The following is a 26,477-nucleotide window of genomic DNA, read 5'->3' as shown; positions in this document are numbered from 1 at the left end:
CCAGTTTCCAATCAGTTAGCCAATAGAGTAGAATTAATCTAGTGGAGTCAAAACACCCATAGAGTTGATGAAACAATTCTAACGGCTGACCCAAAGTAATGAAAACTCCAACTCATAGTCAAAAGTAAACTCGGTCCAACTAAAATTTCAACAAATGTCCCCAGAAATTCCAACAAATGCTATGGCAGATCACAGCAATAGTAAAGCAATAGCCCCAAGTATGTACTAATCCACCAGGTGGGAACCCCGGCCACTGAGGTCACAGACAATGGTCCCAAAAATAGCAATATTAACCAATCACCAGGATGTCCCCAACAATTAAACGAAACTCTACCACCCTCAACAAGCAAATCAAGCAGCACAGGCTCCCAATTCAACAAACAAAAAAAAACAGGATTAATCAACTCAAAGTCCCAACAGAGAGTTCAATTGATTCCAATCATCAATCCCAGCAACATACGTTCCAAATAAGCAAGCGAGTGTTAAGGAGAGGAGGTACCAAATTTCAATTTCAGTTACTCCACCAATACCACTGGTGTAGCAAATAATGGAAGAGGAATCGCACACGACCAATACCAAATCACCGGTAAACCAAAATAACAACTAACACTGCCAACATTAAAGAATCGTAACAATCAAAACACAAGCAAAGCTGCCTCCCAATTATCAATAGACAATTTCACAAATCCAGCCCACCCAAAAACTCAACAAATGTAACCAAAAGTTCAACAAACATTCTCAAGAGTATGGCAAACTAGTAATGAACAAGATCTGGGTCAAATATCACAACCAGTACCACTGGTTTACCACACAATTGAAGGAATAACCCCCAATGGCCAACAATACCAACTATAGAGAGACCAGACAGCACCAATGAATATTAAAAAATTGGGGGACAAATTCCAAATACCTCCACCGGTCGATAGGCGAAGCAGGTGGAGCTGGTGGTGGTTAACGAAAGGGGCAACAGCTCCGTTGCTGGTAAAAGCTAAGGTGGTGGAGGCGCGAGAAGGAGTGGCTGGCGGCGAGATTGGGTACAGCTCGAGGTTGGCGTGCGGTGGAGGTGAGCTGGGGCAGAGGTGGCGGCGGTAGCTCACGGTGGAGCTGTGGGCAGAGTGAGGGCCGCGAGGAGAGAGAGAGAGATGGGAGGGGTGTGCGGTTGAGCGAGGGAGGTGCGTCCAGAGTAGTGGTGTGGGGCAGCGGGGGGCGCTCGCGTCGGCGTTTCCAGCAGCGAGCGGCGACATCTGGCGGCCTGCGTCGCGTGAGGAAGGGTGGCGGACAGGTGGTGGCGGCGCTGGAGTGAGGTCGAGCTGTGGTGGAGAGAGCGAGGCGCAAAGGAGGCAGCGTCGGCAGGTGGCGGCAGTCGTGGCGTGTGGCGAGCGAGGGAGCTTCGGTTGAGCAGGAGTGGGCAGCGTTGAAGCGAGGGTTGGCGGCGTCGCGCGTCGAGGTGGAGTGCCTTGCGGCGTAACGCTGGTCGCGCGAGGCGGTGGCGATAGAGCTATGGTGGAGAGAGGGAGGCGCGCGAGGGAGCCTCGGTCGACCCAAAGGAGAACAGGGGAGAGGAAAGAAAGAAGGAAGAAGAAAGAAAGAAAGAAAAAGAAAGAAAAGAAAAAAAATGTATTTTTTTTAAAAAAAAAAATTCGTATCTAGAAAATCTAAGCTACGGTGAAACAAGGAAATTTTTTTTTTTTTTAAATTAAGAAACCTACCTACGGTTGAAAATTTTTTCTTCTTTTTTTTTGGTTTTGTTTTTGTTTTAAAATTTTATTTTCGAAATTCAAAATTAGAGATTAACTGAAAATCAATAACCATTCTTGAATTTTTGGAATACTTACCTTTCCCGCTAACGTGACGTGGACACGTCATGAAGGCACGGAATCTGGAGCTCTCCAGGTGACTTGACGCGGGCACGTCATGACGACAAGAAACCCTTCTAACGATTCTGACCGTGAGCTCTCCATAAGTCATGACGCGGGCGCGTCATGACAGAAGGACACCTATAAATCATCAAAAACGAAAATTGAAACCCGAAATCAGTCAAATTCAAGGAAAACATATTTAAACTATCACACGAAATCAAAACAAACAATTAAAAGAAACAATTGGGTTGCCTCCCAATGAGCGCCTTTGTTTAATGTATTTGGCTAGACATTATCACGTTTTGTTCATGGAGGATAAAATCTTGTGGCTCGTCTTAATGTTTCATCCTCTATATAGTCCTAATAGCCCTCGTAAATAGAGTAATTCTTGAACTCACGAGTTACGGTCTTCCCCTGGACTAGTAAATGACACCAAACAAGTCGATGATAATTTGCATTCTCCATTCACTCCTCCCTCACTTGCATTTATTGGTATAAGATATCTTGCCATCGCCACTCTTAATTTATTCCTGTCATGAAATTCAAAATTGTCTGGTATAATAAAGTCAATTTCATTAACAGGAATTGAAGAGTAAGAGTCAGGAGAATAGTGATGAATAAAATCTTGTGGCTCGTCTTAATGTTTCATCCTCTATATAGTCCTGATAGCCCTCGTAAATAGAGTAATTCTTGAACTCACGAGTTACGGTCTTCCCTGGACTAGTAAATGACACCAAACAAGTCGATGATAATTTACATTCTCCATTCACTCCTCCCTCACTTGCATTTATTGGTACAAGATATCTTGCCATCGCCACTCTTAATTTATTCCTGTCATGAAATTCAAAATTGTCTGGTATAATAAAGTCAATTTCATTAACAGGAATTGAAGAGTAAGAGTCAGGAGAATAGTGATGAAGGAGTGGAGGGGATATCACCGCATTTGGAGATTGTTTACTGGATTCATTCACTTGAATGATTTGATCCTGAAGTCTCATTTTTTGCACTTCAGCTTCCTTTTCAACTGCATCTTTAAATCCGTTTCCTTGAAACTCTTGCAGTTTCATGTCATTTGGCCGGATAATTGCACTCTCATCTCCTTCAAGATTGATATTGGTTTGTGAGGGCAATTCTTCAAGGTGAGAAGCTAATCGCTGTATCCTGGATGTCAATTGACGCATTTGATCCGCTAGGTCGCGAAGGTTCGCTGTGTCTCATGATGAAATCGATTTGCATTAGCAATTAGTAATTCCATCATTTTTTCAAGAGACATACCTGACACGGAGGATGATTGCTGAGACTCTTGCTGTTGAAAATCCATTGGCCCCGTCGCATAATTAAAATTGGAATTATCCCACCATCCTTGATCATGCCTGTTTGGATAAGGGTCATACCACGTTTGAAATCGAGATGGAAAATCTCCAAAAGTATCAATCGGAGCACTTAGATTATCTTGAGCACTTAGATTATCAATCTCCAAAATTGACAGATTGTCGAAGCCTGCACAATAATAAAATTAAACCTAATTGCCAGTTAAAATGACCAAAACCCAATTCCAAGTACTGGAGCAGGGACTCTAGGTGTACAATGGGTTACTTGATTCACCCTGTTCCCGAAGAGTTTGCTTGATCCGATATACCCGAATGGGATGGTTATTTTTTCACAAATAATTATGAATTTGTAGACAGGGCAAGTAGGGTCGTATCCATAGGGATTGGATATATTTGTTTCTTGAGAAATACAAAGTAACACAGGGGGGTGATTTTGTAGGAACGACGACAATCAAATAAATTCAAATAAAAAAATAAAAATAAATAACTAACTAGAAATTAAACAACAATTTACTGAACTTAGAGTAACAATAATTAAAGGCATAAATCAATTAAAACAAGAAAATAATTAAAAATAAAATAAAGTAGGCAACTAAAAGTCAAATGGCAATTCACCAAAATCAAGGTAATATTAATTAACGATCTAGCCAAGAAATAACTTCAACAAAGGTTCACCTAATTGATCATCGATGCAAAGGCAATTCCAATTATTTATTAATAAATAGGTTATAACTACCAAACAAGCGATGGCAGTCAACCCCTCCTTACTGTGTCGGTGATTAAGGTACGCCCGTTAATCACTACTCTAATTGAAAAATAATCTTAGGTGCGCCCGTAAGATTTAATTCCCCAATTGCCTTACGTATTAGATGAGCCCTATTCTAACCAAATAACACACTACCAGAGTTGTTTTAGATTAGCCCGTGTATCCCTCTGACACGAATCTAATCGTGCCAATTGTCACCATCGCTTGTGCTCAATTGATACTTTTGGAGATTTTTCATCTCGATTTCAAACGTGATATGACCCTTATCCAAATAGGTATGATCAAGGATGGTGGGATAATTCCAATTTTAATTATGCAACGGCGCCAAAAATTGACAGGTTGTCGAAACCTGTGCAATAATAAAACCTGCTCAAACTAAAAGTGATTTCTTTAGATAGCGGTGAGTTGGGTCGAATCCACAAGGACTGGGAGTAATTATTTCTTTTCAAGTTCACAGTGACAAGGGGGTGTTTTTATGCAGAAGGTGACAATCAAAGAAATTCAAATAAAATTTAAGAAACTACTAAAAATTAAATAACAAATTACTAAAATCAAACGAGTGATAATTAAGGATTTAGCCAAGGAATAACTTCAGCAATGGTTCACCTAATTGATCATCGACGCAAAAGCAATCCCAATTATTTATCAATAAATAGGTTATAACTACCAAACAAGCGATGACAGTCAACCCCTCCTTACTGTGTCGGTGATCAAGGTACGCCCGTTAACCACTGCTCTAATTGAGAAATAATCCTAGGTACGCCCATAGAATTTAATTCCCCAATTGCCTTACGTATTAGAGGAGCCCTATTCTAACCAAATAATGCAATACCAGGGTTATTTTTGATTAGCCCGCGTATTCCCCTGACACAAATCTAATCATGCCAGTTGTCACTATTTTAGAGCAATTAAACAATTACGGATTTAATACCCTAATTGACAATAGATTACCAAATCAATTAATTATCCGGATCCAAGACAATCAATTAATTAAATAACCATAAGCATAGCAATCAAGGAATATGCGAATACCAATAAATAAAAGGAAAAGATAAAATTAAATCGATCTCACAATTTTAGGCAAACCAAAACATCCGTTGTCCCTTGACCAGAGTGGAGAGATTAGTTCATGTCCGATGAACAAAGCCCACAAGAAGTTAGAGAGAAAATCGCAGCCATCAATTGGTAAATGGATGAACTCAATTCGATGGAATACTGACCAAAAGAAAAGCTACAGGAAGTGCTTGAGTCTTTTTTATTGTTTCTCCTAACATACGAGGAGAAGAAAACTACTAACGAGAAGCCAAAAAGGAAAAATCCAAAGCTGCACTAAAAGACGAAAAACCAAGAAGAAAAGCTAGTACTAGTTTCCTGCCCTCAATTCTTCCTTTCATGTGCGGCGGCTCTCCTTCCGGAGAGGAAGAAGAAGACCCTTGACTTCAGCCCTTCGTTCCTCTTTTTAATGCCGTCTTCTGCGAATTACCAAAAAGGTCTTGTATCTCCTTGTTCCAAAAATACCCTTGATTGCCTGCTATTTGAACTCTTTCCCGATGACTGTCAAATTGGCCTTGATTGTGATATTTTTGTTCTACTCCCTGAAATAAATGTAAATTACGAAAAGCGAGTAGAATCTAATAATTAATTCACATCAGGTCAGGTAATAGGAAAAATTAATAATAAAATAAATGAATAAATTGCAACCTATCAATTCCCCCCACACCTAAATCATGCTTGCCTTCAAGCATGAGAATAACAAACAAACACCAATATTTGATAGTGGCTATTGTTCTATCCACAAAATTACCAAGATACCAAGAAACATAATATTCAAGCATCAATGGTCAAGTCCAAGAAACAGCACTCCGGTTAGCTTCTAAACCACAAACTCCTCTAATTTCAGGTTAACTAATTTAAGAAAAAGGATGACACACAACATTTATCAGCAAATGGTCCAACTATTAACCAAAATCTCAACATTAAATCCATAAATCGGCAAGCTGACTTTTATTATACACTAACACAACTTTCACTTTTTTTTTATCACATTTTTCTACTTTTATCTTTTTTTGATTTTTTTCTTCTCTTTTTTTTTTTTTTTACTTTTCTCAATAGTAACAAAAGACTTAGTCGCTAGCCATTGGAACCTTTTGACGCGAGCTCCAACATTTTTAGATGAAGGAGCCCGGTTACTTAGCTCCTATCGCCACGCGACCACGTACTCATAGCAATTACTACTTTTTGACGCGAGAATCGACACTTCTAGTGAAGATCTCCGGTTACTCGATAGTAACGACTAGCGGAGTACAGTCAACTCTTATTCATAGCTTAAAGTAATACGATAATATTAGATTTTTCTTTATTTTCTTTTTTTGCAAAATCTAATTTTTTGTCTCCGTCTTTCCTATCTCTTTTTCTTTTCCTAGTATTAATAAATGTGAAAAAAAGAAATTTGAAATAACCCTTTTATTTTTATGTTTTTCGATCTCTTAAAGTAAAAAAAAAAAAGAAAAAGAATAACCATTCCAACTTTTTTATTTTTAATTATATATAAAAATGGGTAAATATATTTAAAATATTTTTATCATACTAGTTAGATTAACGATGAGGTAAAATGTTTAGAAAATAATTTTAGGAATGAAAGTGATTGTATCACTATAATTTAAATGAATAAAGTGATAATGTAATAATGCTATAAAATAAAAGGGTATTTTTGTCCAAAATTTCTTAACATGTTGAGTTGAATTACTTATGGGGGTAAAGTGACTAAAAGATAACGTTAGGAGGTGAACTGATAGTAGTGATATAGTTTAAAGAGATAAAGTGATAATAACCCTTTTTATTTATTAAACATCCGAACTTATCCAAAACCACCGAGCTTTAATTTAGTGGCCGCCAAAAAGGGATTGAGTTCCTCTTTGGACTTGTAGGATTAGATCAAGTGTTTAAACTCTACCTATAGTGAAAAAAAATCTAAAAGAGAAGCCAAACCACCCTTTTGTGTTAGTTTATTATACAGTTTTTTTAGACTCCTCCTCCCCCTTCCCTAAAATAGGATAAATTAGGTTATATAAATGTTATGTTATAGCAAAAAAAAGCCCACAACTTGTGAATGTGTGGTTTATCAAATGTCCTCCCCTAGAATGTTATCGTTGTAGCCAAAAAAAAAAAAAAAAGCACCCAAAAAAAAGCACCAAAGCTTGTGTGGTTTATCAAATGTCCTCCCTAGAATGTTATCGTTGTAGCAAAGAAAACACCAAAACTTGTGAATGTGTAGTTTATTTTGAGCACCTTTTTATCTTATCAAATAAGCATTATTTTGCCAACTAGACTCTTGACTATTTAGTTGGCAAGTTTTAATTGACTATTAAATAGGATAATGTATAAGTTGTTCAATGGTCATAGTAAAGCTTGCCAAATGTAATTAAAATGGTTAATATTATATAATCCGTGTATACATACATGGATATATAGAAGATCCATGTCATATAAGCAAAAATTGAAGTTTAAATTCAATTTTGAATTTCATGGCATGCATTCACACATACTATATATGCACCGTGTGTACAATATTAGTCCTTACTAAAATGATATATGATGATGAAAAACATATTTATGGCTGGTCGTGTATAATGAGGTAAGAAATTTCATATAATTAGGACATATAGCAGATGATTTATGCATTCAACCGTGAATTTGTACGCCAAGTCTGTCTTTCAAGCTTTTTTTTTACACCAAAAGCAAGAATCCTGTTCACATATCCCATTCTGAATATAAAAGAAAACTAACAGAGCACTCCTCGATTATACATCCCGTTCTAAAGGACAAAGAAAATCATCATACTACCCCAGCTGTATATACATCCCAATCTAAAGAACCAACAAAGCCTTAGGATTCCCAACCATTCAATCATCCATGGAGGGAACAATGAGTGAATCTAGTGCTCCTAGATTTAGAGTTTTGATGTTCCCATGGCTAGCTCATGGCCACATCTCTCCCTACTTAGAGCTATCCAAGAGACTCTCCGAAAACAACTTCCACATATGCTTTTGTTCTACTGAGATCAACCTGAATTTCATCAAGAAAAGTAAAACCTTTGATGAGATTTCATCAATAGAACTGGTACAACTTGATTTGCCAGATCTGCCTGAACTCCCTCCCCAGCATCACACCACAAGAAACCTCCCACTCCATCTCAAATCAACCCTCGAGCGTGCATTTTATATGGGAAAAGCAAACTTCCAAAACATCCTGAGCACTTTGAAACCCGATTTGCTAATCTATGATGCTCCCCAGTCATGGATATCGGAGCTGGCAGCACTGAATCATATCCCTTCTGTTCTTTTCATAATAGTTGCTGCAGTAAACTTGTCTTTTTTTTTATTATGCCGTTAACTGTAGAATCGATGGTACTAATGAGGCTTACCCTTTTCCAGCAATTTATTACAGGGATTATGAAACGAAGAAAATGATAGCTATGTCCCAGGAATCCAAAGAAAGTTTACCCGAAGATGCTGCTTTTTCTCCCAAGTGTTTTGAACTATCTTCTTTTGTTTTGGTGAAAAGCTGGAGGGAAATTGAGGGGAAATATATAGATCACTTTTCTTTCTCCTGTGGCAAGAAGGTGTTAGCTTTAAATCTTCTTAATGTTCAAGATGATGATACCAAGGAGGAGGAGAATAATTCCCATATCATGAAGTTTCTGAATGGTAAAGATGAATCATCAGTGATTTATCTTTCTTTTGGGAGCGAATACTACTTGTCGAAGGAAGAAAGGGAAGAGATAGCACATGGGTTGGAGCTGAGCAATGCTAACTTCATATGGGTACTTAGGTTTCCTGTGGGAGATTCTATTGCCCTAGAAGAAGCTTTACCCGAAGGGTTTCTGGAGAGGGTGAAAGAGAGAGGGATAGTGGTGGATGGATGGGCACCACAGGCTAAAATTCTTGAGCATCCAAGTACTGGTGGTTTCTTGAGTCATTGTGGATGGGGTTCTGTGACAGAAAGCATGTATTTTGGGGTTCCATTGTTAGCTTTGCCCATGTTCTATGACCAGTTTCTTCAAGCTAGACTTGCAGAAGATATTGGTGTCGGTATTGAGATTCTGAGAGGTGAAAACGGGCAGACAAATAGGGAAGAGGTGGCTAAAGCCATAAAAATGGTTGCTTTGGAGAATGAAGTGGGAGAATTATTGAGAGAAAAAGCTAGAGAGTTGAGTAACAACTAACAAGATGAGAGGAGGAGAAGGAGTGTTGCATGAAGCAATAAAGAAGCTAAAGAATTTATGCAGCAAGAACAAGTAGCAGAACTGCTGAATCTGGGATGGATAGATATGATAGAAAATGTTTGAGACAGATATTCAATGATTAACCTTTCATATGCTGATAGTACAAGCCAAGGATTATCATTACAGCATTTTTTTTTTCCCCTAAAAACCCCGTACCGATTGCTATGGAGCTAAACTGCAGTTGTAATATGTATTCATTTCGATTGATGCCATCGGCGTTACTGATACAGGTTGTTACAATGTGAAATTGGCAGAATTGATCCGACAAACATTGTGGCAGATCAATGATCAAACCATCCCTAAATAATTAAGAAAAAATTTCTTAAATCCTGTAGATATTTGGCCCATTATATTTTAATGACTTGTGCTTAATTGCTGAACTTTTGGTAGGGGAGTTTCAGGTCAACGATCCCACAATCCCTTTGTAATATGGGTGGTAATATAAACCCTGCACTCTGAAACTCCCCTATGAAAAGCTCAGCCATAATGCACAAGGCATTAAAATATATATTGGGCCAAACATATGTTAATCTAAGATTTTTTTTTCTTTTTAAACGCATTTAGTAATTGCGTTTTTTCATAAAAATCCTCGATCGATCAAAACTTATTCTTGTGAGATAATTGTTTTGCCAATTGTCGGACTAATGTTGCTATTTTGACAGTTGTGGAACCACCTGGTTACTGCCTCGGCTCCTCATGCAATTACCGAAAGCCTCAGATGTGCTCAACCCAACCCAATCGTTCTCGTGGGCACGTGACTCGCGCCCACCTCTGACACTGGATCTGACATGTGACAGATACTACATGCCACAAGTCTATGATTCTTTGTGACCGACACATTATCCTCGATTTTCGAAATTCATACTGCATCAAGAGGGCATAAATGTCCCCTCCACCTCATGCTCTTTCTTTTTTTTTTTTTTCCCGTCATAGGGGTATCCATCCTGACTTGCGTCAACCCGGTCCAAAGATGCACCACGCAGTAATAAGTGAGAATAGAAACGGTGATCTTTGAATAAGGTTCCAAGGAGGTATGTCCCATGAGGTCTCGGGTAATCTTTGGTGCAAGTGGTAGGAGTTTGGATTACTTAATCATGAGATTTTCGGTTCGAAATTCATGAAAATAGAAAAAATAATGTTGGGAGAGCTTTCCTTTATAAGGGATTCGATCCGATTCAAACAGAATTAGTCGCAAACCGTAAAACGGATAGAAACACCGAACACCTATGAATTATGACAAAAAAAGGAGGTACGTCCCCCTCATATTCAAAGCTAGAGGACATAAATCCCCTCAGCGGTTTAAATGCTCGCCTTCAACTCCTGAACTTCTAGTTAGACTTGGACATCGGAGTCGTCTCGAAAGATTTAGCCCGACTATTTGCCTCTTTTGTTGTGCTGTTTTTGCAAGTCTGTGGCTAGGCTCGAGAAGCTCGGTCCATCTATTCGTGCCCACAGAACGATATAACAACCTTCATCGCCATCTTCCAATAAAGTTTAAAATGCTGTATTTTGACTTCTGTGGCACGATTTAAAGACCGTCTATGTAAACTAAAAGCTTTAATCCATCAAGTTACAAGTATCAAAAACAATAGAGAATTCGCAAGCTATATATTACTCTCAAGTTAGTCAAACTTCTTTTGGGCTGAATCTCAAGTTATTACTAGAGAATTCGTAGTCCTTCCTCTTGTTCACACTTCTACGTTTACTAAAACTATGTGTTGGGGGGGAGAAATATTGGAAAAAGTTCCACCTCCCATCGTCGCAAAATAGCGCTGTATGTTTACATCCGTGGGTTTGAGCCACTGGAATTTGACCGAGAAGATGAAATTTGGAAATCTGGATTGCAAACAAAGTTCCAACGACAAAAGTAGGAAGTTGGCCCATTATTTGTCTTGTTAAAAATTGAGATTGAAGAACCTCCTATTTCTAGTGCAAATAGTTTATTGGGTCATTTCTTATGTCGCATTACAGGCCGTAGGTTTCGCTTCTGGGTGAAAAATGCTCGTTTAAAAGCGAGCTATCGCCTGATATGTTGTTTTCTTCCACAAATATTTCCTTTTCATACATGTCCGTAGGTTGTGAATTGTTTGGTTTGGGTTGTTTGGGTTCATTTTCCGTCAAAGAAGAAAAATTCATGGACCTTATGCTTTGCCAAATTTGTCACGATCAAATTTCTTCATAAAAAGAAAGTGATGTATCGATCGATTAAACACGAGTGTGCATAATTTTCCTCTATGTTGCATGGCAAGCTTCAAAAAAAAATTTTTTTTTTTTGGGCCACCATACATATCAATGATAGATGAGGTGTTTCAAATCTCCACAATTCAGGATTTAACATTTTCATACTAAACAATTTAAGAAGAATTTGTACGTCTTTTATAGGGAAAATGACCAAAATAGTACTTCACATTCTTTAAAAAAAAAAAAGAAAATCCTTTTTGGGGTCTTTCACATATTAAAATTTTAAAATAGTCTCACATATAACAAGTACGCCAATTTAGTCCCATAACCTATTTTTGACTATAGATCTAAAGGAGGTATTTGTTTATATGGGTATCGTAATGGGACAGAATGAATATCAAAATTAAACGTATTCGTACTTTGTTTATATGTTATGATAGGAATAATTCAATATAAATGAAATCGTTAGATGTTACCTCTTATTATTCCTCACTTGTAGTGCAAAGTTTCAAATTGATTAAATTTTTAATAAAATGAAACTCATTTCACTTCCAAACTATGACCTCGTTTGACAAAGGAGTTTTTTAAATATTTATCTAAAATTTTATTGTAATTTACTGTAAAAATTGTAGAAAAAATTTTGAAAATGAAATTTTCTTTCTTTCTTTTTTTTTTCTTTTCTTTTCTCTCTTCTTTTTCTCCCTTCCCTCTGCCCCTCTCCATCCCCGAGCCAGAAGTTGCAGTAGCAACAAGAAATTTTTTTTTTTCAATTTTCTCTCTCCTTGTCTCCCCCCTTCCCTTCCCTCCTCCTCCCCTTCTCCTTCCCCTAGCCAGAAGTTGCAGCAGCAACAACAAATTTTCTTTTTTGCATTTGCATTTTTCTCTCTCCCTCTCTCCCTCTCCCACTATCCTCTGTTTCCCCCTCCGGCCGCCAGCAATAGCAGAATTTTTTTTTTTTAAACCTTTTCCTCTCCCTTCTCCCCTTCCCTCTCCCTCCCTTCCTCTCCTCCTCCTATTCCCTTCCTCCTCCTCTTCCCTTTCCCCCTTTCCTCCCCTCTTTCCCACCATCTCTCTCCTCCCATCTCCCTCCCCCGCCACCCTGCCCCTCCCTCCTCTACGTAGATCGCGTGAGCCAGATTACGCAGGAGGGGAGGGACAGGGTGGCGAGGAAAAGGGTAGATTTGGTCGGCAAGCCAAATTGCATAGGGAGGGAGGGGAGGTGGCGGGGAAAGGAGAGGTGGTGGGGAAGAGAGGAGAAGAGGGTATGGGAGGAGGAGGAGAGTAAGGGAGAGAGAGGGAGAAGAGAGGGACAAAAAAACTTACCTCTACCACCACTGGCACCAACGTCGAAAAAGGTGACTAGCTCCGGAGATAGTGGTGGGTTGACGTGGGAGAAGAAGAAGAAGAAAGGAGAAGAGAATTTTTTATTTTTTTTTTTTTTGGTATTTTGAAGTGTATTATTTAAAAATTTTAAGAAAATTTTGAAAATATTGTAATTAAAATTATTAAAAAACTGGTAGAAAATAAATTTGGTTAAAATTTTATTTGCCAAACAAGCCCTATACACGTGTAAAAGGCAGAATCAAAACCACAGCAGGCTTTAAAATGTCGATTTCGAGTCCGAGATTGGAATACGAAGCAAACACCTGTTAAGAGACTGACTTGGAGTCTTCGATACTAAAAATCCACCGGATTTGCTTTTGATTTTTATTATTTGAAAAAAGAAAAAAAAGATGTAGTGACGCAGAAATGCTTACGCATGGACTGTGACGTCAGGGGGATAACGGAAGCGCCAGGTATTCTCCGCTCCAATTTGTTTTCTTGATCTTTTTGACGAGTTAAATAGCAGACTTTTGAGTCGTCAAGAAATACATATAATATAATATAGTGGAAGAAGTGGGTGCATAATACAATAGTAAATTTGTTATATTTGTCACGTTCCATCGGATGTTTCTGCACGCTATCTTCGAAGGCATCAATTTACTTATCATTCGGATCAAACTTGTTATAGAGGGAGTTGAACGGGTCATGGCTCATTTAAAACGCACCGTACTCTTTTCCTTTTCTTTTTTTTTTTTTTTGAATTTGTCTAATAAATGTTCCATAATAATAATTCGGATAAATGTTCCAGATAATAAATTGAATGTGATTTAATTGTATTATCAAATGCTTATTATCACCCGTTAAAAAAATCCAAATCATTTCTGTGGGTTACCGGCATGCATGTGGGTGCAACTATTTACACCTGAAGATATATTCTACAGTATATATTTAATGGATCTGAGGATGAAAAGACAAAAACGTACTAATATCTTAGTGCCCTCCCAGTTTGGACGTTAGGTCAATATCATACATACATCAGTTTAGTGGTGGTTTTTTTTATCGAACTCTTTCACAGCCATATATACAATTCAGGAGTTTCATATTAAATTTAATCCTCTAGCCTCTCTGGGCTTTGACTCTATGTAATGTAACCTAATTTGCTTGTGCAATTAATTTTTATACCTGTCAACATTTTCGCTTTGGATTCCCAATACATTCGCAAAAATGAGAAGACCACCACCCATTCCAAAGAGTTACAAACTTTGTTTATACTGTGATATCTATCTATTGGGAAGATAAATGGAATGTAGGGATAAGAATATCAGTACACAAACAATTATTATGTTAGATTCTTGAGTATTAAACCTTGCAAAATCAATTAGTTTCTTGTCTCTGTACAGCGGTTCACTTTTGTGGTAGTCTCCTATAAGCCCTGTGGTGCTCAAAAATTTTTTAAAAAAATGGCAAAAATAAAAATCTTATTACGCCTGCTAACTTGAGAAGAACCCTTTTGCCATCATGCATAATATTCCAAAATCCACAATTTTGACAAGTTCTAAGTGAATTTTCATTTCTTTTTTTTTTTTTGGAGAAGTTTGACAAGTTCTTTTTTCTTTTTTTTGCGAATCATAAACGTTTTAGAAATATTATTTCACCTTTGATGGCAAATTGTTTTGTCCCATGAGATTTTCTAATTACTTTGTGCGCTCAGAACTTTATCAAGAATTTCACAGAGTGAAATTCTGTTGCTGGCGTGACCGTACCGGTGCTAGCAAGGAAAAACAGCTGTGTTTGGACAGTCATTTTCCGTCAAAAAATTGCTACGTTTTCTGTGAACACATTTTCCTATCACCTTTTTTTTTTCACATACATCAAATCGTTACAAAAAATTCAGAAAAAATGCAATCCAAACACAAAGGCACCTTTAAAGAGTCCATCAAATTTACCTTGATCATTTCTCTTATCCTTGATAGTGCTTCAACATTAACCTTCAATCCCTGTACGATTGTGGTTTCTTGGGATAATTTCAAAAACCTTAGGTTGTGTTTGGATTGCATTTTCCGTCATTTTTCATGGAAAAATTACTGTAGCGATTAGATATATATGAGAAAAAAAGGTGATACGAAAATGTGATCACGGAAAATGACAATCCAAACAGTGTGTTTGGATTGTAAGTTATTTGAAATATTTTGACTGTAACACTTTTTGTGATGTGATGTATGTGAGATAAAAAAGTAATTGGGAAGATAAAAAGGTGTATTGAAAATTGTAATGGTGATGTCAGCAAATATATTTGGCCAAATAATTGGCTGTCCAAACACACTCTAAGGCCTTAATTATCAGAAACTTCAAGGAAGATGGCTACAATTGACAGTAACCTTAAGGGAGGAAGCTTATGAAGCTATCCCTTGTTTCTTTTCCACATTTTTTCTAACTGACCATGCAACCAAGAGCCAACAGGATTGCACTCTGCACCCTAGGCTCCAATTTAGTAAACTTCCTCGCAAGTCCCAAGGAGCTGGCAGAAAGTTCACCAGACAAACTTCGTGCTAACGTTGTTGAAAACGATAAAAAAAAAAAAAATCTAACTTTAAAATTCTTCAGAACCGTTCTTCTCTATGACTCCACTATTAAACATCAAGACGTTTATTATTTACACATACTACTACTGTATTTAAAAAATACAAAACAGAAAAGGAAGAAAAGAACAAAATAAGATCGCAGTTAAGACGAGTTTAGTGTTAATGCCATAACATCAGGGAATCATCCATCAACACACCATGGAGCAACAAAAGAACAAAAAAGGCAAACATGGAAACTAGGGATGATTAAAGTTTTCTTGAACAGCACTACTATTCACTATTCAGGAACAGGGTCAGGGTCGGCATTAAGATCCAAGCCCACATTGTCTTCCACTCTTTCTTGACTTTTAACCCCGTTAACCACCTCAAAATCTTCCCGTTCAAAGTTAGGACTCCAGGGGACAGCCGCCGTCGAGTTCTTCTTGCTCCCGCCGTTACTTTTCTGGAAATACTTAACTGCCACCTGGATTCTCCTTAATATAGCATAGAACTCCTCCACCTCTCCATCATCGTCGCCACCGTCAGTCTCTTCCATCTTCAACCCCACTGCAGCCGCTGCCGCCTTCTCTCCTCCGTCAGCTTCCTTCCTCGAACCCTTCACCTTTTTCCCATCAACTGCTTCTTCATCAAACCGCTTTCTCTTCTCCACCTCCATGTACAACAACTGCGGAATACGAGGCTAGGTCGCTGATAAGGGTGCACTTTTCTTGATTCTCCGGCGAGAAAGAGAAGGAAAGAAGAAAGAAAATGATGCTGCGCACGCTAGTGCGATGTTATTTTTGACATGGTTTGTCAAATGTCGCAAGTAAATAGTTTAAAAAACGAGAGGTGGATTTAGGAGTCAGGAAAGAGAAAAATAAAATATCTTCCGGTGTGATCAGAGGATGACGCCAAGAAGGTGACGTAAGGAGATTGCGGTCGATATACGTGACCACCGAAACGTGAAACAGAAATGGACAGGGCCCAAGTTGAGAAGAAAACTGGGGGGTGGGTGGTTGAAAGAGTTTTGTCTTTTGGTTGGAACTAGAATTTTGATTCTGTGGTTGTGAACCTTGTGGTTGTGGTTGTGGTTGTGGTGGGAGGATGTATGATGACAGCTCTGTCCCTACTTGTCCTGTCATCATCATCGGAAAGTTGATTCTGTACTCTGCTTTTGACAAATGTTTCTTTTGAAATTTTTAATTTGGATTTTTTTTTTCAACGATGTCAAGAGCTAAATTATATATTTAGCTTATCATGTCAAGACACACAGTAATAATTGTTACATCCCTTACATTTAAATAGTTTTTTTCAAATTAATTATACTTTTTATTTAAAAAAACTAATATTTAACACCCTTCTTATCAAGTGTTTATTGGATGTCCATTAGCCAAACTGATTTAATTTTTACGTTACATATATATTTTTTTTCCTGGAATGACCATGGTAACACACAATTGATGGTCTCAATAGGATTTATTTGAAGTCAGATTGAGGAATTGATAATTAGATACAAATTTCACGAGCCGAGCAAAAACATTTATTATATTTTTATATATTGTTGTTTAAGTATATAAAATGTATAGCGAAATTGGTTGTTGATGATTGTAAAACATTTGGGGTTAGAAATATATTGCCTTTGAGTCCAATGATTGAATTGTTTATGGGATTGATTCACTGAAAAAATTTAAAAAGGAAAAAGAATAACTCATTTGTTATTTTATTTTACAAAATTCTCAAGAATTTATTACAATCTATTTAGATGGGAGTACTTCAGAGTTTTTGTACAAAATATATACTGTGACAATATGATACATGTAAGATTAAAAAAAATCATTAAAAACATGTTAAGAGAATATTCCAAAAATCTTATCTAAAAATATAGCAATATGAATGGACGTTAGTTTTGCACTTCTTTCTTGATTGGAATTTTGACCATAGGTTCCGAACCCACCTCATATACCGCTTTGATGGGTGCACACTGCACATACCGACCTTTCGAAACAGGAAAACACATTGCAGTTCACAGCTCCTGGACTGGAGTCGAAGAGCCAACAACCCAGAAACCTTCATATCTACGTTACTACGTAAGTGTCATCCTTTCCGCGCTTTAATTAAAACGCGTGTTCTGGGAAGTACCAGCAGCCCGTGACTTTTCTCCTCGTGATTGGAGTTGTTTATCAAATTTGTAGCACCGCTTTAGTAGCACGGTCTAGCTAATATTTTAGACTAGTTCAAGTGTGCTTATAAACCTATTCTTTTTCCATGTGCGGTTTTCTTAATTTGGGATAGAGCACATTCTACCGTTTCTTCGTCAAGCTTTTAATGAGTGTATTTGATAAAATTGAAATCTAAAATTTAAAATTAAATTTATTAAGTTACTGAATTATTAAGGTATTAAATATGATATATTTAAATATATATCATATTAAATAATAAAAATAAATTTTTTATTTTTTATTTTTTGAAATAAGTTTTATCTAAAAAATTTAATGCTACTCAATTAATTCATATATTATATTTTTTATTATCAAACACGTTTGAATATGTTAAAATCTGAATCCATTAAATTTAATTGTTGAATTGCGTTATCAAACATAACTTAAGTTTTCAAATTGCCAAACTTTTTCTTTCTCCAATTTTTTATATCTGCCGCTTTTGGAAATAATAAAAAAACACAAAAAACATAGCTTAAGTTTTGGTTGTTGAGAAATGATGGGTTTGTTTATTTATTAATATGATGGTTTGACCGTCGGAAGTAATTACAAATGTCTGGTTGGCAGATGTCTACATTACTTTACTGTATAATCCACGTTCGGCATGCGTCAAAATTATAGTCATCGAACTTGTACAAGGCGCCTACAACGTCTACTACCGACTTTAAATTTATACTCGTAGAAGTCATAGCATGTGACGCGTGGGTGACAATTCTGAAATGATTATTTGTTGACTTTAAATTATTTTGAGTTTGGGATTTGGTGGGGATGATAGTTGGGACGGATACCTAGAGGTTGATAGGATGGGAGGTGGGGCGGTGTAGGAATAAATTTTTTTTTTTGGAGATGATAGTTATAGTATATCCTAATCTATCCTACACAAAGGGGAGGAGGTGGACCTAAGGAGGTCCAGGGGTAATTCAGAGGAAACTGAATCACTATCGAACAAAATAGGTGTACTACGCATCCGTTTGAATTTTTTGAAACAAATCTACATTTAATGTGACAATTGGTGGGAGGCAAGAGTACCTCCCACCCCATCAAGCCTTTAAGGCTTGATGGTGGCCACCAGGGCAAAGACTAGTGGTTATGTAGAAATAATTTTCTACCTTGTTAAAAAACTGGTTGGGGATAGGGGAATATACTCTCGCCCCATTGCATGCCTTGTCACCCATTCTATACTTTTTTTATTATTATTATTGATACGATAGTTTCCTACTCTATGGGAAGCGGGAGGGCCTGAAGAGATTTTGGAGTAATCCAGAGGGAATTGAACCACCACCAGATACCAATTTGTTAGGTTTGGTCGTAGGAAATTGACCTACGAGAATAATAGGGTTTTTGACAATTCAATAATTACAATAACAGAACAAATAAATCAAATAGTGAAATACGAAATTTATGTGGTTCGGTCCAATTGACCTACGTCCATGGGCGAAGGAGTAGCAAATTTACTATAACAGTAAAAGAGTACAAAATTTTAGGAAATAATTCCCAAATCTAAAATGCACATAAAACTGAAAACACAAAATAGTCTAAATAGTACTAAATGCTTAATGGCCCAAAGGTTCATGACTTGCTCTTTTGGTTTAATACCGAACCAAAGCCTCTCTTAGACTGGGGCGTAGGCCTCCCCAAAACTCTTTTAGATTGGGACGTGAGCCCCCACCAAAACTCTCTTGGACTGATGCGTGTAATGGATGGCCCCCATTACAAAATTTAAGAGCCGGACAAAATTTTGGCTAGCAACTTCGATCAGGTTTATTTTTTGCAACGGTAAATTTGCAACGTTAATTTTTCCAACGATCAGATTTTAATTCTCTATATAAACACACAATACACTTATTTTTGAGAGATAGAAAAAGATATATTGTTCAAACTTAAAAATTAATAGTATCATCTTTAGAAAATAAAAAATTCAAAAGGTAAAAAATTTAATCAAAGTTAATACTTTATTTTTTAAAATTTTTTTTTTTTAAAAAAGCAAAACCAAATTTAAAAAAAAATGAATAATGGCAAATCAACTTTTGTGGTGCAGGTTTGGGAATAACCAATAATGTTGCTCGGCATCTATTATTGTACTTACCATCAGTGTGTTCCATTGGTGTACAATGGCAGTGATTTAAGGATCTATCCTAGACAAGATTGGTATCATTGTTGTATTACTGACGCAGTTGATGTGGCACCCCAGTCTAAAGAGCCACAATTGTAAGTAATCCTACACATCTGGTGATAATTTCTGTTGGATTTTAGGATTGTACTGTTAATTACTACTGTTAAGAATCTTGTATTATGTCATTCCATATTTATTAAATCTTTTGCAAAATGAAAAGAATATATGAAAAAAAAGGCAATAAATTCAACTGATAGTTAACATACAAACTGATTAAACAGCAGTTACGCCATTTTTCATAATGTTTTATATTTATGCATTTCTTTCTTTTCTTTTCTTTTCTTTTGCCAGAGTCCACTTGTGCAAATTTTCATCTATTTTTTTCTTTTAAAAAGTCAATAATAGCATGTGAACTTATAGTTTCAACGAGTCTGTAATGGTCAAAATTTATTGTACTTCCTATTATGCAGTCCCATTACAAAGTAGCGAAAAATTTTCCCTGGTTTCATGTTCTCTTGTCCTTGATGGGCAGGTGGGCATGACCTATGAGCAACGACTCACTTTAGGCCGGTTTCAAGTAAAGCCCTGTCCTTTGACTAATGATTCGAGTCTCCGCTTTGCTGGATTTCTCCGCACACTTATCGTGTTCGGATCAGATTGAGGCATCGGGTCCGGGTCGCAGGGAATTAGTCGGACTCCGTAAAAATTGACCCGAACACCCCTGCGTCGATAAAAAAAAAAAAAAAAACTAATGATTCGACGCCACCGAAACTTGGTCGCAAACAAAGATTTAACGATCCAGGTTCATCCTGGGATCATGGCCTCACAACTTGATGCATGGTTGTCGAGTTCGAGCCGGTTTGGCTTAATAATTACGCATTTTTGTTGGAAGTTCGGTTACAATCGGATATGACTTGAATTTGTCGATTCACATAACTAAATAGATATGACATTCACAATTATACCAAAAAATGTATTTATTTTACCCAAAACTGGTTTGAACGGGATAAAATTCAACTTGTGAGGCCAGTCGTGGTCAACCGTTCTTCCCGTTGAATCTTTAGAATAGATATTTTCTCAAGGAGTTTGTTATGGTAGTGAAACTGGCTTTCTTTCAGAATCTTTTGATTTCTGACAGTGACCGAACGTATATTGATGTTCAGTCTTCCTTTCTCTTAACTTCTATGTCGTAATTATGGGGTGGGGAGCAGGCGGGGTATATTTGCTAGTTGCAAACATCAACTTAAATCAAGTTCAAGAAAAGGAGGAGGAAATTTGCAAACAATAAAAATTTTGCATAAAAATAACCTTCAAACTTGTAATTTAGAAACAAGGACATGAAATTTGATTCAAATGCTAAAATTTGGTCATGTTTCAAACCTATCCTATATTCAAACTGCAGGAAGAAAAGCCTGTCATGTAGCTAGTTGGAAATAAAACAGCGGACGTTATCTTTCACGGGTAAAGCTATCTAAATCATCTGCCAAACACCCTTTCTCGTCCTGGCTATTGCATTCGCGTCTGTGTCGAGAGTCATTATTACTTTTCATCTATTGACAAAATGAATTGGGTGTGAAGTGTAAATTTGACAAGTGCAGATCACAAGCTGGAGGATTATCCTTTTTCTTTTTTGCATGCATGTCTTCTTTTATGTAATCACGGGGAGCAACCTTCTAAAAATAAATCACCCCAGTTTCTTGGCTCATTTAAGGTGCAGTAGACAGTAGTTTAACTGGCTTCAAAATTTCAGCTTAAACAATCAAACGCCCTCTGTTCAAGAGAACAAAAAAAATCTCAACTTTACAAGTTCATAAAAGCTTCCTTTAACCCTCAGTTAAAGTGAAGAGTAGCATCGAGTATTCAACTATTGAGGTCGATGTGTGCCGCGGAAGGTAGAAAGCTTTTAACAAAATTAATAATACAACTTAATAATTTGGAATTATTGCATTAATTTAGTGAAAGATCTCGTTCGATGTTTGATCTGCAGGTTTGATCAGTAATTGTCAAACTACTTAATTATTTACTTGGGAGCAGTGAATGGGGAGAAAATTTGTTTAAGGTGGGCCAGCATGACCGAAAATATATAATTTTGGAGCAAAAAATTTTCAGATGGTGTATATGCTTTTGCAGAAGTTTGGGAACCACAACTACAATAAACCATCGGATGATAATAATTTGTCAACAGATTTAGAGTTGGCTCTACTCTAGTGGTGAATGACCTGAAAAAGAGGAGGACAGGGCTTTAATTTCTCCCCATTGTGCCTCCAACGATCAAGTTAGCAGGGCAAGAAAGAAAAGCACATTCTGAGAGAATATCTTGAAAAAGATCCATTTACCTTTGGTTGTGGATTGATATTTAACATTGCATGTACATGCATGAGTGGGTTTTTTTTTGTTGTGCAACACTCGATAATAATCTATTCTACATTTAGTACTACTTTTACTCTAACCTATTCTAAAGGAATTTAACTGGATCTATGAGAGAGTCGACAAAAACTAACCACCCTCGAATCAAACGGGTGCATTACACACCCATCTGAATTTAGAAAATCATATCTGTGACAATTGATGAGAGACCAGATTTGAATACATGGTTGGGTTAGGCAAGCACTGTATAGCTACAATGCTTTATGCGTAGTTGCGACCTACGACCTCAAGATCTATGGCGAAGTGCATATGTATTCCTCCTTTGTGTTCCCTCGCCAATCTTTGACACCTGGAATACAACCGACACTGGTCTCTTCTCATTCAATGTCCAGGATGAACGTGAACGTGAACGTGAACGTGTTGCCTATAGCAAACGTTCGCTATTTATTCACTAGTTCTCCTGCTTCATACAATACCCCTTTCAAGAACCAAGACAACCCATACGCCCATACGATTCCTACCATTCTATCATCCATGGAGGAGACATCAAAAAAAATTCATACGCCTCCTAGATTCAGGGTTCTGATGTTCCCATGGCTAGCTCATGGCCACATTTCTCCCTTCTTAGAACTATCCAAGAGACTCGCCAAAAACAACTTTCAGATTTATTTTTGTTCCACTGAGGTCAACTTGAATTTCATCAACAAAAACAAAACCTTAGATGAGTACTTCTCCGATCATTCAATGGAATTAGTACTACTGGATTTGCCAGATATGCCCGAACTCCCTCGACACAATCACACAACAAAAAACCTCCCTCTCCATCTCAAATCAACCCTCAAGATTGTGTTCTATATGGGAAAAACCAATTTCCAAAACATCCTCAACACTTTGAAACCTGATTTGCTAATCTATGATGTTTTCCAACCTTGGGCTTCAGAGCTGGCTGCACTGAATCATATCCCTTCTGTTCATTTCGTAACCTGTGGAGCAGTAAACATGTCTTTCTTTTATCATTGCTTGAAGTATGGATTCTCCGGGTTTAACGAGACTTACCCTTTTCCTTCAATTTTTATGAGGGATTATGAAATAAACAGGATGGCAGCCATTGCCCAAGGATCCAGCACAATCGAACCCCAAGAAGCTCAGTTATCTCCTAAGTGCTTTGAATTATCTTCTGATATTATTTTGGTGAAAAGCTGGAGAGGAATTGAGGGGAAATATATTGATCACTTATCTTTATCTTGCGGGAAGAAGGTCTTAGCTCTAGGTCCTCTACATGAACCAGAAGATGATACCAAGGAGGAGGAGAATAACTCCCATATCATCAAGTTTCTGAACACTAAAGATCAATCATCAGTGGTTTATGTTTCTTTTGGGAGCGAATACTTCTTGTCCCAGGAAGAAAGGGAAGAAATGGCATATGGGCTGGAGCTGAGTAATGCTTATTTCATATGGGTAATTAGGTTTCCCGTGGGAAATGCCATTACCCTTGAAGAAGCCTTACCAGAAGGATTTCTCGAGAGGGTGAAAGAGAGGGGGTTGGTGGTGAATGGATGGGCACCACAGGTTAAAATTCTTGGGCATCCAAGCACGGGTGGTTTTGTGAGTCATTGCGGGTGGAACTCAGTGATCGAAAGCATATATTATGGGGTTCCATTGTTAGCCTTGCCCATGCTTTATGATCAGTTTATTAATGCTAGACTTGCAGTAGAGATTGGTGTTGGTATTGAGATTCTCAAGGACGAAGATGGACAGATAAAGAGGGACGAGGTTACTAAAGTCATAAATAAGGTGGTCGTTGAGAAGAAAGAGGGAGAACTACAGAGAGAAAAAGCTAGAGAATTGACTAAAAAGTTGAGAGAAGAAGGTGAAGGAGAATTGCTAGAAGCAGTAGAGAAGCTCAGGTTATTATGCAGCAAGAACAAGTAACAATATCTGGTAGTCAGCTATGATGACTTAGCCTGGTTTGATAAGAACAACTACTCCCTTCTAGAATTTAGTCTTTTTGCTATCAAATTTATTTGTATTCAAGCACGTAAAATTGTTATCAAATGGGCGTCCGTATTGTTTCGAATGCGTTCGTATTGAATCCATGGTTCAAAGTCACAGTCGCGGTCGCGGTCGCGGCTCGGAACGTTCCACATCGGTCTCGACATATCGGTCACGGTCTCGGTGAGACGCAAATTTTAAAGTATTTAATATTCTAAAAATTGTTAATAATATAAAAAAGTATGCTAAATAAAAATAATTAAAAAATAGCAAAAGAAACGGCCAAATCAATCCGTCGCGGTGTGACTCGGCTGATTTCTCGTCTTGACTCGGGATAACTCGGTGTGACTCGGTGTGACTCGCCCGAGTCAATCCGTCGCGGTGACGACTCGGCCGATTTCTCGGCGAGTCAAGTATTTCGGTATCGTTTCGTCACGATATCGTATTGGTAGGGACCGAGACGGTGACGACTCGGCCGAGACTTCGAACCATGATTGAATCCTGAATTGTGGTGATCCTGTTACCGAGGAAAACTATACATAGCCTATAATTTTTGACGATGCATCATCAACGCTACTATCCGGCAGTTCAACGGATCACAGCAAAAGGAAAACAAAATAATGGCTGAAAGGAATGATCATTTAGATTTCTAACGTGCTTAATTTGCAATGAGAAGTATATTTTCTCCCGTGAATTACGTAAGAAATTAGTGATAATATATTCATTAGCATTCTCAGAAAATCACAGAGTTAGTCTACTTTGTCAAATTTTATAGTTGTTAGAATGTTCATGACTTCATGTAACTTCTTATGTTGAGGAGAATGATCAAAATTCATGCTATTTTCTAGTATTCCTGTTAAATACCAAATGGATGTTCATTAAAAGAAGTTTTCTTTTCCTTTTTTTCGTACTCAACGTTGGGTCTTAAAAGTGCGCCCCAATACCTAAAATTTTACACTCAGAGGACCAAAATGATGCTGTATATATCTCAATCTGGTTTTATAGTAATTGGGATAAAGAACCTATTTTCAACCATTCTTATTACGTTAAAATATAATCATGTACAATTAATTGGAAAAAAAAAAAATTGCCTGCATATAATGATCTTCTTCAGTATGCCAAAACAAACATCCAACCAATAATGTAGCAGTTCAATTGAAATAATTCCCATTTGACACCTACAATCAACCTCGAACAAATTTTTTTTTCTTTTCTATATTTCTGACTGATTAATTTTTTTTTATTTTTTATTTTTTACATTTTAGTTTTTTGCTTGTTCTTGAATTTTAGTTTTTTACATTTTAGTTTTTTGCTTGATTGTAGTATGGATTTTGTAGGTTGAAATTCAATCCATTGCCATCCCCATGTGTTGATAGAAACCAAATATCTGCAGAAAAATCAAAATGCCTTGGCGACAAAATGGCCACAGTCTGCATTAAACTGAGCTGTCCGATATGGCCCAATAGAAAATTTCACGACTTGTACAGGCTGTTGTATTTCCAATATTTGTCACCTAACAAATACGACAGTTTAAAGGGCCGCCTTCGAACTTTTGAGACTATTAATTGCTTTTGTGGTCCAATGGGCTGGAAAGTGGGTGGAGTGGGCCAACCAATTTTCAGCTTCGCTGCCGAATTCCCCACCGTACAAATGAAGCATCGCAAAATTTTCAGCCTGAACTTTGTCCAAATTTCCTCCTCCTAATAGTAATACTTTTTTAGTGAACGTAAAAATAAAACAAGCTATATATGATTGACTAATAATTAGGATTATAAACTCTCACAAATCGATCTATATCCTGAATTGGTTCATCCCACTTAATCAAACTTTCATGCATCAATCCATAGAAAATTTTTTACGTTTTTCAGGAACACATTTTTTCAATCAATTCCACATACATTAAATCGTTATAATATATTTTTCTATAAAAACTCCTAAAAATAAAAATAGCAATCTTAATTGATAAATTCTAAGTTTACTATCAAAATCAATAACTAGTTCTGCACACTCGTGAATAGGGCAGCCCAAAGTCGCAATCATTCGTGCATAGGAAATTGTTTGTGAAACCAAAAAAAAAAGGAAAAAAGTTAAACTTGATTCTATTTACCATAAGTTTCATCAAATACACAAGTCAAGTTGTGAGATCTCTAAATCGAATTTTTTTTTTCCACACAAGTGAATTTAAAATTCCTCTCATTATACCATACAATCCAACCCTTCCCTCCGAGGTTTGAATGCTCTCTTCGCAGGTGCAATTTCAGTACGGAGCCTGCGTTATAAGATTGTTTGTGCGGAAAAGGAAAAAAAAAAAAAGAATACATTCAACTCGAAAAAAAAAAAGAACCAAAAACTTCTGTGTTTTTTTTTGACAAGACAATCAATTAACTTTCGATTGAATGTGTAATCTAGATTTCGAAACGCGCAAACGCCATTCCATATGTAAGTGACAAATGGATTAAATTCCAATAATTATGCTGTAAAATA

General features: G+C 37.1%; 1 protein-coding gene and 1 pseudogene across 1 annotated transcript; both read left to right on the top strand.

Annotated features, from left to right (window-relative positions):
• Positions 1–7,660: 7,660 nt before the first annotated feature.
• On the top strand, positions 7,661–9,487 carry LOC113717752 (beta-D-glucosyl crocetin beta-1,6-glucosyltransferase-like; annotated as a pseudogene).
• Positions 9,488–22,292: 12,805 nt separating this feature from the next.
• LOC113718799 (UDP-glucosyltransferase 29-like) lies at positions 22,293–24,078 on the top strand. Its single transcript, XM_027243714.2, has one exon. It carries the CDS (start codon positions 22,311–22,313, stop codon positions 23,931–23,933), a length of 1,623 nt encoding a protein of 540 aa, XP_027099515.1. The 5' UTR covers positions 22,293–22,310; the 3' UTR covers positions 23,934–24,078.
• Positions 24,079–26,477: the final 2,399 nt, after the last annotated feature.

The sequence above is a fragment of the Coffea arabica genome, chromosome 11e, assembly GCF_036785885.1.
Source record: "Coffea arabica cultivar ET-39 chromosome 11e, Coffea Arabica ET-39 HiFi, whole genome shotgun sequence".
NCBI lineage: Eukaryota > Viridiplantae > Streptophyta > Magnoliopsida > Gentianales > Rubiaceae > Coffea > Coffea arabica.
The sequence above is the reverse complement of the archived record's forward strand: the minus strand, read 5'-3'. Positions and strand labels throughout refer to the sequence as shown.